Source organism: Microcebus murinus, chromosome 14, assembly GCF_040939455.1.
Source record: "Microcebus murinus isolate Inina chromosome 14, M.murinus_Inina_mat1.0, whole genome shotgun sequence".
Classification (NCBI taxonomy): Eukaryota; Metazoa; Chordata; class Mammalia; order Primates; family Cheirogaleidae; genus Microcebus; species Microcebus murinus.
The window spans coordinates 58,124,370-58,137,317 of NC_134117.1; the positions used below are offsets into that span (position 1 = coordinate 58,124,370).

General features: G+C 43.2%; 1 protein-coding gene across 19 annotated transcripts in view; it reads left to right on the forward strand.

The window, feature by feature from the left end:
• The window catches only part of KCNMA1 (potassium calcium-activated channel subfamily M alpha 1), a 722,512-nt gene extending 711,619 nt beyond the window's left edge, over positions 1 to 10,893 (forward strand). For 6 of the 19 annotated variants that reach the window (XM_020280457.2, XM_020280466.2, XM_020280451.2 and 3 more), the window contains one exon: positions 5,769 to 5,890. In XM_020280457.2, the coding sequence (XP_020136046.1) occupies positions 5,769 to 5,793 (25 nt within the window). In that variant the 3' untranslated portion in view covers positions 5,794 to 5,890. Of the gene's footprint in view, positions 1 to 5,768 lie in introns of all 19 variants that reach the window. The other 13 variants (XM_020280458.2, XM_020280467.2, XM_076010113.1 and 10 more) reach the window with 3 other exon arrangements.
• The last annotated feature ends 2,055 nt before the right edge of the window (positions 10,894 to 12,948 follow it).

Consider the following 12,948-nt stretch of genomic DNA (forward strand, 5'->3'; position numbering starts at 1 on the left):
CGTTAAGTAAGCTGGTAGACCAGGAGTCCCAGTGAGACCTTCTCAGCTTCAACACCCAGATGATCATGGAATCATCATTGTCCCTTATGACAGCTACCCAGGGTTCTTCCCAAGGCCAGTTCCAATGGATAAAGACAAAGCTGGACCTTTATATATATGTAGTTAGATTTCCACCACAATTGAAAAAGTTTTCATATTCTGATGTGAACATCAAAGGTTACGACCCAGAACCTTATAGTAGGTGCTCAATAAATGTTTGAAATGAATTGACCTTAAACATTTCTAAACCTTTAACCATTTTATAAATTATCCTCTCCCCTTGATTTATTTTGTTACAAAAGATACACTCAGTGCCTCTGGGTGTTTTGAGGTGCTGCTGATCTGGTGGCATTATCTTGAGCCGGGTACACAGCTTCTGAGGAAGGGGAACAGCCCCCCGCAAGCTCACTGAGTAGAGAGACTGACCGTGCCTCTTGGAAGCACTGTCAAGTTCCCAGATAACCAGGAAAAACCTTTTGACTGGCTCTTCAGCATGGGAAAAGCCTAAGGGTGTCTGCATCCCAATACAGACAATCGAATCGACCTGCTGGTTCCTATAGCAACAGGCTCCTCGGAGGAGAAAGAGTAGAGCACAGAAACTTCAGGGCCTGTGGAAGTCAAGACAGGGTAAAAATCAATTTCTCAATCAGCTTCTTTCAGCCCGTCCCTGCTTTGTCGTAATATGATAAAGAAGTAGCTATGGGCACCTGTCACTAAGCTGGGTGACTGTCTCCCATGCAGAGACAGTTGCACATTCATTGCAACTACTGGAGTTGAGAGGCATTGATTATCCCCTGCCGCCTGAAAAGGAAGCCTGACGAGCCTTGAGTCTGAGCTCAGGGCATAGGCTGGACCAAGGGCCACAGAGGACGACCGGGGAGGGGGCAGTTTGCTCTGCTCAGCGAATGGCAGCATTAGACTTTCAGTTAAAAGAGACAAGTAGAGTCATGGTAGACGATTGCAAAGAAGTGAGATGGCTGTCATCCACGAAAGCAGCTCTGGTCCCGGTACAAACGATTTTCATCTCTGTGAGATTGGCGCGCTTTGCCCACAGAGAGGAGAGCAGGCAGTGTGCGTGGGTTGCCGTGGGCCTCAGGGTTCGCGGGGCAGAGGGAGAGTGCCGGGCTGGCGCTCAGAGATGTGAGATGTGAAGCCATGCGGCCTTAGCCTTGGAGGCTGCAGCTCCTTGTTAGCCCTGACTGTTCCCAGCTGCTATCTCTCTCCAAATGGAATCTTTTCTTTTCAAGCCTTTCCCCTCTAAACCTCAGCCTGTGCTGCAGTGAGAAGAGGGCCAATTATTCCAAATGCCTTTGCTGTATCATCGCCTCCCCTTTCCTGCACTCTTCCCTGGGGAGTAGTTATGTGAAAAGGCCACATCCCACAGCACTGACAACCCACACAGCCAGCCAGCTCCACTTTCACAGCGCAGCCTGTCGCTTTCTCTGCTTATGGGGTCCCGGGCAGCTCTGACAGCCCAGGTCTGGGGTCCTTCCCAGCCATAGCCCGCTCTTCCAGGCTGACCCACAGCCCGGTGGCTGGAGGAAGCCCTCACCCTTGTTCTGAACCTTGCATTCTCAGTGACGAAGCTAGCAGTGCAAGGCACAGTGGGCTCTCGGGTGGGGTAGGGTGCTTGTCAACTGAAAGCCAGTATGTCGGGGACACAGAGGCCCACAGGAGGGTAGCAGCCTTGAACTCTCCAGACATGACACCAAGTTCCCCCTTCCTCTTCTTCATCTTCCAAATGAAGCCTACCAACCAAATCCTTGAGATCCTATCATCTCTATGGCCACAACACACATGCTTCAGGCCAGCACCCAAATTTATACCCCCTCGTTATCTACTACCCACAGCATCTCCGCTGAAGGGCATGATTTGTAATCACACTCAAAAGGTACCACCCATCTCTACATCATCTCTTAGTACCCGCAGTACTCAGATTAATGCTAACCTTATACTAAAAGCTAACACCTTACCAATGAATTACCTTGGGCCAGACATTCTTCCGAGTACTTTACATTCATTCACTCATTCAATCCTCCAGACAAGCTCAGATGTGGATGGTGTTGGTGTCTCCATTTGAAAGATGCAGAATCTGAGAGACACTAAGGTCCGTGAAATTGGCCACTATGATATAATGCCTGCTAATATTATTAATAATACTAAGAATCTTCGCAACTCACATTTATTGTGTATTTGGACCTGTGCTTTGTAGACATTAACTTTCATTTATCTAAACAATATTAGGAAGTTCATATCATCAGCCCTGTTTTTACAGAAGAGAACTGAAGCCAAGATAAATTAAGTAATAACTTGCTCAGAGCCATGCACCTTGTATGTGGCAGAGCAGGCTCGCTTGACTTGGACCTGCTACCTACCCCACGCTGTCTCCTTAGCCTGCACCTCATTACTTGGCCCTGGTGGACAGCTCGTGGCATGGCTGGTCTTGATAGATGACACCTCCCAGTGGCAGTTGTGTTACCAGCATCTCTCTGCAGTTGTTTTCCAGATTTTTCTCTTGTTCTGCTAGCCCACTAGCCACAGACTGAAATGCCTCTCCTTTCCTAACTTCACTAACTCCGGTAGGTCACACTTTGTACTCAGAGCGATGACATCAGGTTTCTCACCTGTCTCAAGAAGCTTATTAACAAATGGGGCTATTCTTGTCTGGTAGAGAGGAAGCCCTCACAGCCGGATCAATTGCCCTTCTCATCTTAGGGATGAAAAGAAAGCTCCTGAAACTCTTTCTGGCATGTGGGACAAGATAAATTCAGGGATTTGGATTTATCCTTGACCACATCAGCACTCATGTGAATTCTCTCTCTGAGTTCTCTTCCTGTGGCCAATTTTGTAGCCACACATTGGCATTGTTTCTTCTTAGGAAGGCAAGAGTCAATAAATCAGATTGTCATTGTCCTACTTAAAGCACTCTGCTTTGAAGCCAAATGACTGGCGATCATTAAAATGAGTGTTCCTCTGAAATTTGTTGAGAGAATCTCTTCATAAAATACGTTGGCTGCCATTTTCGTCAAATGCCCAGAGCATTCGTATATTTCCATTTCCTCAACATCCTACCTAACTAAGTCTCCAAAAACACATGCATATACATATATCATACATACACATGCACACTTCCATACATCTTAGGAGGTACCTGAATTAAACAGCTGCTTCTCAGGCGTAATGGAAACCTGAAATCCTCACCAGCATACGCTTTAATACAACTCATTCCTGGTGTCGAAGCTGCATGGCCAAAACACGGGTGCTCTGCTTAGATATATATACATTTTTTATGGCAAGAAATTTAAAAGGAAAGAGAGAAGGTTAAATGGGGAAATGATGCTTTCTGTCTTACAGACAGCAGAAGGAAATTGATATTCTCTCTGCCGTGAAAGGTCAAAATGCCAACTTTGAATTGAACTGTAAAGACTAAATTCTGAACAATTATTCTCTGCAGCAGTTGTAAAAATTTCAGCAAATTGCATCTGTCTTAGGTCTCTCACCCAAAAGACCTACTGGTTTCCATCAACAGAGTTCACTCTTCCAACCTGGCATGTCCAACCTAGCACTAAATCCCTTTGCAAAATCCGTGCGCATAACAACATGGCCAAGACCAAGGGCAGCTCAGGCAAGCAGAGCACAAACACCAGGCTCGACCCCTCTGAAAATCATCTTTGCACATAAACCGTTTGAAAAAGTCGTAGTTTGAAATTGTTTCAGCGGCCTGGCAATGCTTTTAAAACATGATAACCATCACACTTTACTCCTCTCTGAAAGGTTAGTTTAATCGTAGATCACAAAAAATTGGTTTCCACAAATGCATAATGGTTCATCTATGTCACACTTGAACTAAATGGTTTTTTAAATGGAGCTGAAATTATTTTGATGTGTACACAGTCCTCGATTTCTATACAACCTTTTTTAACCAGCCCATCAGGAACCTTGCCTCTAAAGCCTCATTAATAATTCAGATGTGCTGATGACTTTAAAAGATCTATGGAATTGAAGCTTAGGAGGAAAAAAAAAAAAACTCTGCTTGACAAAAAGATAAATGAATGTAGAAAGAAGCTGTAGGAGTCTGGCAAGCTGTAGATCATCTCAGAACAGATTGTAACTTTATCATTCTGTCAGGGGGAATAATTTAAAGCACTTAATCAGTTAGCTTCACTGTGAGGATGTAGCATTATGAATTCCTATCATCCAATCTGTTCAAATCAAAGTGAACTTAATTATAATAGGTGAGAGAGCCAGAGAAGGAGGGGGGTGGGGAGGACCAGGCAAGAGGTAGGGAGTTTCCTGTGGGGTAAACTGAGCTGCTGAACAAAGGGTCGTGGGGCTCCTACTCAGGCACATCCCAGCCCCAGCGACAGCCCTTGGCGACATTGAGGGCTCAGGACACTTGAAGCAGCAAAAGCACGGACCAAGGAGAAACAAGCCAGAAACAGGAGTCATTTGCTGATCATAGATGCTTCATTTATAAATCATTAGCCAAAAACGCGCGCGCCAGCACAGACACCTCAAGCCAGGTGGAGTGATCTTCATTAGCATGTCAGCCCTGGACCGCTGACAAGGCAGTTATGAACTGTTCTGAGAAGCAGAAAAGGAGGCCGGAGAGACCATTGTCTCCATAGCAGTGGGTGGGCTTGATACTTTTAGTCTTTCTCTTTTTTCTTTTCTTTCTCTAAGCCATTAAAAGGAGGCGTGTGGTTCCCAAGTTAGAATGTCCCATTTGCCCAGTCCTTTCCTCTCTATATACATGGCCAATTTCCCAGAAAATTTCAATCCTAGAAAGAGGCGGGGATGAGGGCTGCGTCTTGTAAAACAGCTCTGCGCTGCAAAAGGGGCCGCTAGACTATTTTCATTCTCGTCCCAGACCCCGAACGCCCTGACTCAGCATTCTCTCTCAGCCATTTCCGTATTTAGGGTGGAAATGAAATGCCAAGACTTCATCGGGCTCCCTTGTCGACAGCTTGGGTTATTATAGTCAGTTAAGATATTGCCACTTGGAACTCTTTTCATAACTTCATACCAACACGGAGTTTTCTGTCTTGAAATAAAAGCCGTCTCATCTCAAAATCCTCTTTAAAACATAGGTTGCTCTTCTAATTTTCACACTCATTGGCCAGCGACATCTGTGGGTTTACTTTAAGACCCCCAAAACTGGTTGCAGAAGAAACAGGAGAATGGTATAGTTGAGATATGCCTTTAAGTGTGCCTGTTATAAGCAACGCCAAGTAAAGGCTGGGAGGAGGCAACCCTGTGTGAGATTCCAGATCATTCGCTCTGCAGCAAGGATGGTGTCCTGCCATGCTCCATTCAATTCAGTGGGTGCATGAATCTCTCCTAAGGAACAATGTCTGTACCCAGTATTGGGTATGGACGTTGATATAGGCAATGTCCCCTACCTACCAAAGGTTTTCAGGCCACTAAAGTAACTCCAGAGAACATTGGCAGAGTTCATCCTCCATCCCTCCTTACTCTCTGAGGTCCACCCATGGTGCCTCCAAGTCCCAGTGGCACCTTTTGTTCATCACTTGCTACAGGAAGCAGAGAGGTATGTTTCAGGTTCTGGTGTCCTCCCTACACTGCACTGTCTCTCTTAGCAATTACTCACTGTCAGCTTCTATTGATTACCTTTTTGCATTTTTCAATGAACTTTCCAAAGGCTTTACCCTAGGACTAATTAAACTTCTCATTTCTCCTTCTTGTTCTCTATCCATTTTGCCCTTTAGCAGAAAAGAAATGGTTTACAGATGAACCGGATAATGCCTATCCCAGAAACATTCAAATCAAGCCCATGAGTACCCACATGGCTAACCAGATCAACCAATATAAATCCACAAGCAGCTTGATTCCACCAATCAGAGAAGTTGAAGATGAATGTTGACTCCCAGGAGACCAGAACTATTTTTTTAAAGCCTGACAAACTTCATAAATGGTGACGTGACTTTTCTTCCTTTACATGCTGAATCACTGGTGGAAACGTTAGGATAAGCAAGAAATTGCAAGAAAAATAAAGTAGACAGATCTTTCTCTTTGTCTGCCTTGAATATTGCTTCCATGTATTTTGGAAAAGAAAATTATTTCATTTATAAATGAACATACTAAAATAGTCATGTATAGCCTCTAGCATTTTAAATTATTTTTATTTATTAGAAAGAAAATATATTTTTTTCTTTTTTTCATTGTCAAATATCTTCCCTATATCTAAACAATGCAAAATCGAAATAAGTGGCCAGACTCCTTAATGCGTATTTCTCTTCTTTCTCTCCTTTTCTTTGAGGAGAATGATGGTCACCACCACAATTAATTGTAATTAAGGGAAATGAATTACTGAAACAATTTTAAAATGGCCAACGATGTATACATGTATTTTAGTAAATCAGAAAAAAAAAAAAAGAGAGAGAAAGGGAGCACGCAGGTAATACCTGCTCCTCCCTTGGATGGGTGTGTATTTTGATCTGCATTGACACCAGCTCTTAATAAATGGAAACTTATTTATTTTCACAGTTGAAAGTCATATTTTTGTAGTTTTAGTTTTCATTCTGTATTTCTCATCCCTTGCTTTATATATTTAAAGGGAAGACCTTCTTGCAGCTTTTCTACAATTGCCAGATCAGGTTTACCTGGGCAACGAAGGATACCAAGAGGGGTGTGGGCATATCTGGGATGTGGAAGCTGAGGACTAGAGGCACAGGAGACATGGCTCTGTTGTTCCAATGGTGGGGACACTACATGCCGTTATGCTTCTAATGTCATATTTCCAAACCACCCGAGCAAGTAATTTCAACTTTGAGAGGGTCTGGTGGACTTTCTCCCTACCCGCTAAGTCTCTGAGCTTTTTTTTAGCCTGAAAGTTTGTAAAACCAATGAATAGTTTTACTTCACAAGAGGCTATGAGAGGGCATTCATTCATCTCACTGGGTTTTTGTTTAAAAGCCAGAAAATTTCCATGATCAAAGAGATGACATTTGTCCAGATTTTAATTTGCAAGCTTTCCTTTATTTAGTCGCTGAGGCAAAGCATACAAACTTGCTACAACAATTTAAAAAAAATAATAATAACAAATGGAAAGCAACGAATGCACTTATTACAAGACTGTTAGAAAAGGCCTTGGAAAATTACCAGCAGTGAAATCAAATGTATCAGCCACTTCAAACTGTGGTCAAAAGATTTTTCTCGCCATCAGATGCAATTACGATGTCTCAGAGCTCTGCCGTCGCTTGCATGCTTGGTGTATGGTCGCCTGGCAACTGTTTTGTTCCAAACGACTTAGTAAGTCTTTCAACTTCAAAATTATCAATCTTTGACATGATCATCAGGGTCTCTGGAGAAGCATGGATGTGATAGTGATTTTTATTTTATTAAATGTAAACTGTGGACACTTAAAGGCACCAAATGAACCAAAGTCCTACAATATCTATTTCATTCACTCTTTAGGCCATGAACCTGTGGTTCCTAGTTATGGTAGTGCAAATCAGATCAGAGCAAAGCAACAAGATCACCAGGAGAACATATGTCCACTAAGTACTTCAATTACTGATGTAGGCGAAACGAGCTTCCACCTCTGCTCACTCCCTGCAGAGCCAATACAGTCATGCTTCCACCTCGTAGGCATTGTCCTGCAGTGACTTGTCGGACTGTGGTTACTCTGTTGTCACATTCTGTAGAATTAGTTCTATCAAAGTATTGTGAATATAATGTATGTCCAATTGGATTGTTTAAAAACTACTTATAATTAATCACTAGTCTTACTCAGCAGACGAAAATGACGTCAACAGTCTATATTCAGGCTTATAAACATTTCTGGGTTTCCAACAGAAGTCAAACATGTTTGTGGGGAGAATCTCTTGCTAGGATTTTGCCAACTTTCCTGAAAGCTGGGCCTTCCTTTATATAATGATTTTGCACTGGGGTCACCCTAGTACATTCACGTCAATCCACGCTCTTCCTTCCTTCATGAACATTAGTGGGCTCTTCACTTTTGCTCCTGATAACCCCTCTGGATTTGTTACAGCCATTTGGTCTCCGCTGGCAGGCTGTGGTGGCCACCAAAAAGATCTCCCATTAGAGGGACATAGAGTGCCCCATTCCCCCTACCCTCTCTTCCCTCTGTCTCTCCCTACCAAGGTAATTTGGAACAGAAGTGTAAATTCCATCTCTATCTCAAATCCATTTATGGCTAGAGATTTGAATCTAATTTTTTCAATCATAATGGCTAAGATGATTTCCTACAGCAAAGGGCACCTTGGTTTATAAAACACCCCCCCCAAAAAAAAAATTGGTAGAAATCCATTTTCTTTTAAGGTACAGCAACAAGCTCATGCTGTTTTGACTTTGTGATAATAAATTGCTGTGGACTAGAAAGCAACATCAGGCATTTTTGAAAGGAAGTATGCATAATGACTGGTTAGTGGCTCCTTTGACAAAAACTGGTACCTGGTAATCTGACAGTGACATGGCAACAGAAATAAGATTTGTCAAACCACTGAAAGGCTCAAGGAAATGCCAGAGCTTCTTCCTGATTTGTTTCTATCAGTTAAATTCTTTGGCCTTGAGTCCTCATCCATCTCCACTGTGACAGACGATCCCTCTGCCCACATTCACCTTAGACCAATGAAGGTCTCCTTTGGTACAGTTCATACTATGAGGCTTTGAGCTTCCATTCCAGTGTAGGGTTTCAGAAAAGCCATTTTCCCAAACTAATGACTCTTGGGTGCTTGGGGAATCAAAGACTCACTCACAGACTGCTTACAAAGCAGAAAGTACCTACTTGGAAGTGCTTCGCCATATCATCACCTTACTCATTGAGAAATCTTTTATTTCTGCTAAATAATTTTACATTTTAGGGTATCATCTCAAACTAATATAAAACACCTTAAATAAAAGTGATTGTGACTAAGGCACATTGGAAAACACTCATAAGCTCTTTCTTCCCAAGGGTTGTGGCATCTTGTGATGTACTGTGCAAAGAATTTGATCGAAGACTTTCAGTAAACAGGGAATTAGAACCGTTTGGCTGAAGTTCAAAAGGGAAAAAGTGAGAAAGCATAAGAAATTTGGGGATATTTTCATGTTGGGGAAAAAAGCCCAAGTTTCATACTTATGGTTTAATACAAGGGTTCAAGAGCCACATTTGCAGACAACTAGCTATGAACTTTGAAAATATTTTTCAAATTCTCTTGAGTCTCAGTTACCTCATTTGTAAATGAGGGCAATTCACCCAGATGACTGTATGGTTCCTTGCGGATCCCAGAGGACATGACCTAAGTTAGGGGTGGGAACACGGGAGTGGCTGCCTCTCCTTGGCAAAGCCCTTGGAGACAGTCTTGTCTGGGGCTGGAATAGTGGTCCTTTTTGCTGTATTATCCCAGCAATACTCCTGACCTCAATGTAGTGTACATGTTCTGCTCTGGACATAGAGTAGTTAGGCTAATTCGTGTGCTTTTCACTTTGGAGTATCTTCAGGTTCAAGATGCACATTTCTAAATTCAAATACACCTGGATCATGCTGGTCAGATTTTTCTACTTATTTCTAGAATCTTCTTCTCAATCTCATCCCTGCCTTCCCTTTTCCTCAGTTTAAGGCCCGGCTTCAGCTAATCCCTTCATCTCTAACCCATAGCTCCAATTCCCAGCATGTGGTTAGAGGCTCAAAACTCCCCAAATTCCTACTGATTTCCCCATTTTTGTTTCCCCGCATGGATCTGGCCCTTCAGGAAGTAACGTTCTTACTTCTCACTACATTCCCTGTCCTCTGTTTATTTATTTTCTTTAATTAATAAACTATCCATCTCTTTCCTACTTACATTCATAAATGTGATTTCAAACTATCATCTTTTATTGTTAAAGAGACAATTGAAGGAAGGAAGGGCAAAATGGAGGAAGAAAGGTAGGAGGGGACAAGAAATAAGGAATATCAAACCGTCGACTGGGATTTGAGCCCCTTTGACTCACAGGAGACTAAGCAAGTCCATTCACCATGGACACTAAGTCCCAGTGAGGTACAGAATCTGCCCATATTCTATTCTGTTCCTACTCATTGCTTTTGGAATGTTGGTACAAACAACAATCACTATGGCCCTCAAGGTCCTTCACTAATTAGGGCTTGATTTCACCCTCTTTATAAAGCAAAAGAACCCGAGAATTCACTTACAATCTTCCTGGTAAAGTACCTTTCTGCCTCTTTCCTACTCATCCCATGTTCACAAACAGCATTTTTTTCCTACCCAACAGAGATGATTTAGTATATAATTCCCATGATCGTTGAAGGAGGTAATGAGGCCCTTTGAATCTATTTATGAGAGCAGTAATTAGAATGATTCTAGCCAGTCGTACCAATGTGGCCATACTGGTTGTGTAAGTGGAGTCTATTCTTATTCTATTGCCCATGCAGTAGCAGTTGTTAATAATTTCAATATTTCCATAAAAGTAAGACAATTCAGAGAACGTGTTTGATTTTATTTTCTCAAGAGACCACAAAGCCTAATTTGCCATTTCTATAATAATCTAGCTTAAAACACATAAAAAAGAGCCTATGTGCCCAAAGGCAGCAGCACCTACAGCGGTTGAAAGTTCCATGCGATCACAGCCCGACGTGTTTAGATTGGAGAAAGGATTCTTAGTTACCAGACCTTCCTCTTTCGCTGTATTTTTTAGCACCAAAAGGGCCCGATACTCTTTATCTAAAGACAAGCCGAACTCAGAACATACATCAAAGAGCTGGGAAGAAAGAACAAAAAGGAAAAAGGTATTATTTAAGCAGCATTTTAAATACCACAAGCATGGGTATGCATATGGTGCCAAGAGCTGGGACTTTGTGTTGAAAGGAAGAAGAGGTTGCACTGAACATTATGGAGCGGGGGGTGGGGGGGGGTGGGGGGGGGAGAACACGAAGGCATACAAGCCTTGATGGGCTTTGGAGGCATTTCAATAGGAAATGGGTGAACAGACTGGAAAAATGTGGAATACGAGAGTTTTCTAGGCAGAGGGGACTTAACGGGCCATAACACAGTTGTAGAAAGTGATTGCAATAGGCTGTTTTGCCTACTGTGATAAGCTTGCACAGGGCAGCTTACAGAAACTAAGATGAGACCTCATTGAAGAGGCTAAAGAGTAGATAGTCTAAGGGCCAAGCTAAGAGGTTGAAACCCAACCATGGAATAGAAAGCCACTAGAAGTTTCAAACAAACCGAGTGACAGGCAGAAATGGCTGTGCATTGTTTTTAGGTTGAAAGGTGTGAGATGTAATTTCTTCCTAGAAGTAATTATGAGAGCATACACAGCGCTGAGCATTTTCCAAGAGGCGTGGCGTTCTCAAAGGTGCACACGCCAAGTCAACAACTCGCCATGCGTAGCACCTGCCGTCTTCCCCATCTTGCTCCCTGTCATGGGACAGTCAGACACAAGACGTCCCTACTCTACTGAATCACTAGAATGTTGGCAACAGACTCACGAAGCAGATTAGAGGATAGGAGTAGATATTCAGATTTCTTTTGAAACCTGCCAATCATACTATTTTCTAGACATTAACATAATGGGAACACGAGGCAGATCATCAACAAATTGTAGAGAATAATTCATAGGCCAGAACTGCCAAATATGAATTCCCATTATTAGTACATCCTTTCAGATAATCAGGTTGCCATTGCCTAGTAACTAGTTAGCATTCAGCACCTATTTGTAAAGGGAGTGTGGGGGAGAAATGAGCACAATGCAGGTTCTGCTATTGATCAGCTTAGAATCCGACTAAAAAGAGAAAACATAGCACTAGAACCATTAGGGAAAGAGTAAGCACTAGTGGCATAGCATCACCTTTCAATGTGCGGGAGTTAGAACGAGGGAGAGATGCTATGTTTTGAAGTGGTTCAGCAAGGCAGGCTTTCTGGAGAAAAGGGGATTTGGGAGTTATATAAGCAGAGGGTCCACATTCTACGTAGGAATGCAGGGTCATCTGGTATGTGGCAGGGTAGGTTGTGCTAATCAGTAAGTGCTGATGGATAGTGACTGAGTAGCCACTGTGTACTCCTTGCTGTGTAAGACTTTCGGAGGAAGATGGCCCACCTGCCTAACTGGAAACATAAGATATACATACATTGAAAAGATCATGTCGCACAAAACAGGTGTTCAGTAAATAATTTTTGAATAAATGCACACACCGAAGAGCAAGTAAGTGTTATGGATCATAATAGTTGTCAAAGCTTGGTTAGAATTGTAGGGGCTGGGTGTTGGCACAATGGCTATGGGTCTGGAAAGGGCTCTTTGTGGAGGGAGCACGTAATCAGGGCCTCAAGGTGGAACCATGCAGAGGAACAGGAAGAAGAGACAAAGGCAGGAGGGGGAGGCAGTGCATGCCGGCAGCTGGGAAATGTTGGATTCATCCAGAGTGGAAGGAGCTGAGAGATGTCCACAACGGAAGGCACCTGGGCAAGAGGAGTGAGGAAAGTGGGCTCAGGAGAGGGTTGCGGCAGGCCCTGTGTGTAGGGGAGCCAGACGCACAGAGATGCTCACAGAGAGGCGCCTGGATGGATTCTCCTAAGGAGAAAATGAGGGTTTAGAAAATGAGCTGGCAGATTTATTTGGGGTCTCCAGTCATGTTTATAGGGGCTAAAAGGAGCAGCATAAGTAGAAACTCTTGGCATGAGATATCTAGAGTACTCTAGAATCAGGAAAGTTAGAAACAAGAGGGGAATTTTGAGAAAGAGAGGTGGCATCTCTATGAGGTTGGAGAAGAAGGGTATTGGCGATGGTGACTCCACAGTAAAAGGACTCGCCGGAAGGGCAGGCACTTTGCTTACGTGTCTGTCTTCATCCCCAGAGCTTGTCATGAGGCCTGGCCCAAGGGGACAGTCAGTCAGCCACTATGTGTTACTTCGGATGCCAGGGGGAAGGAGGATGGATGGGACATGCAGG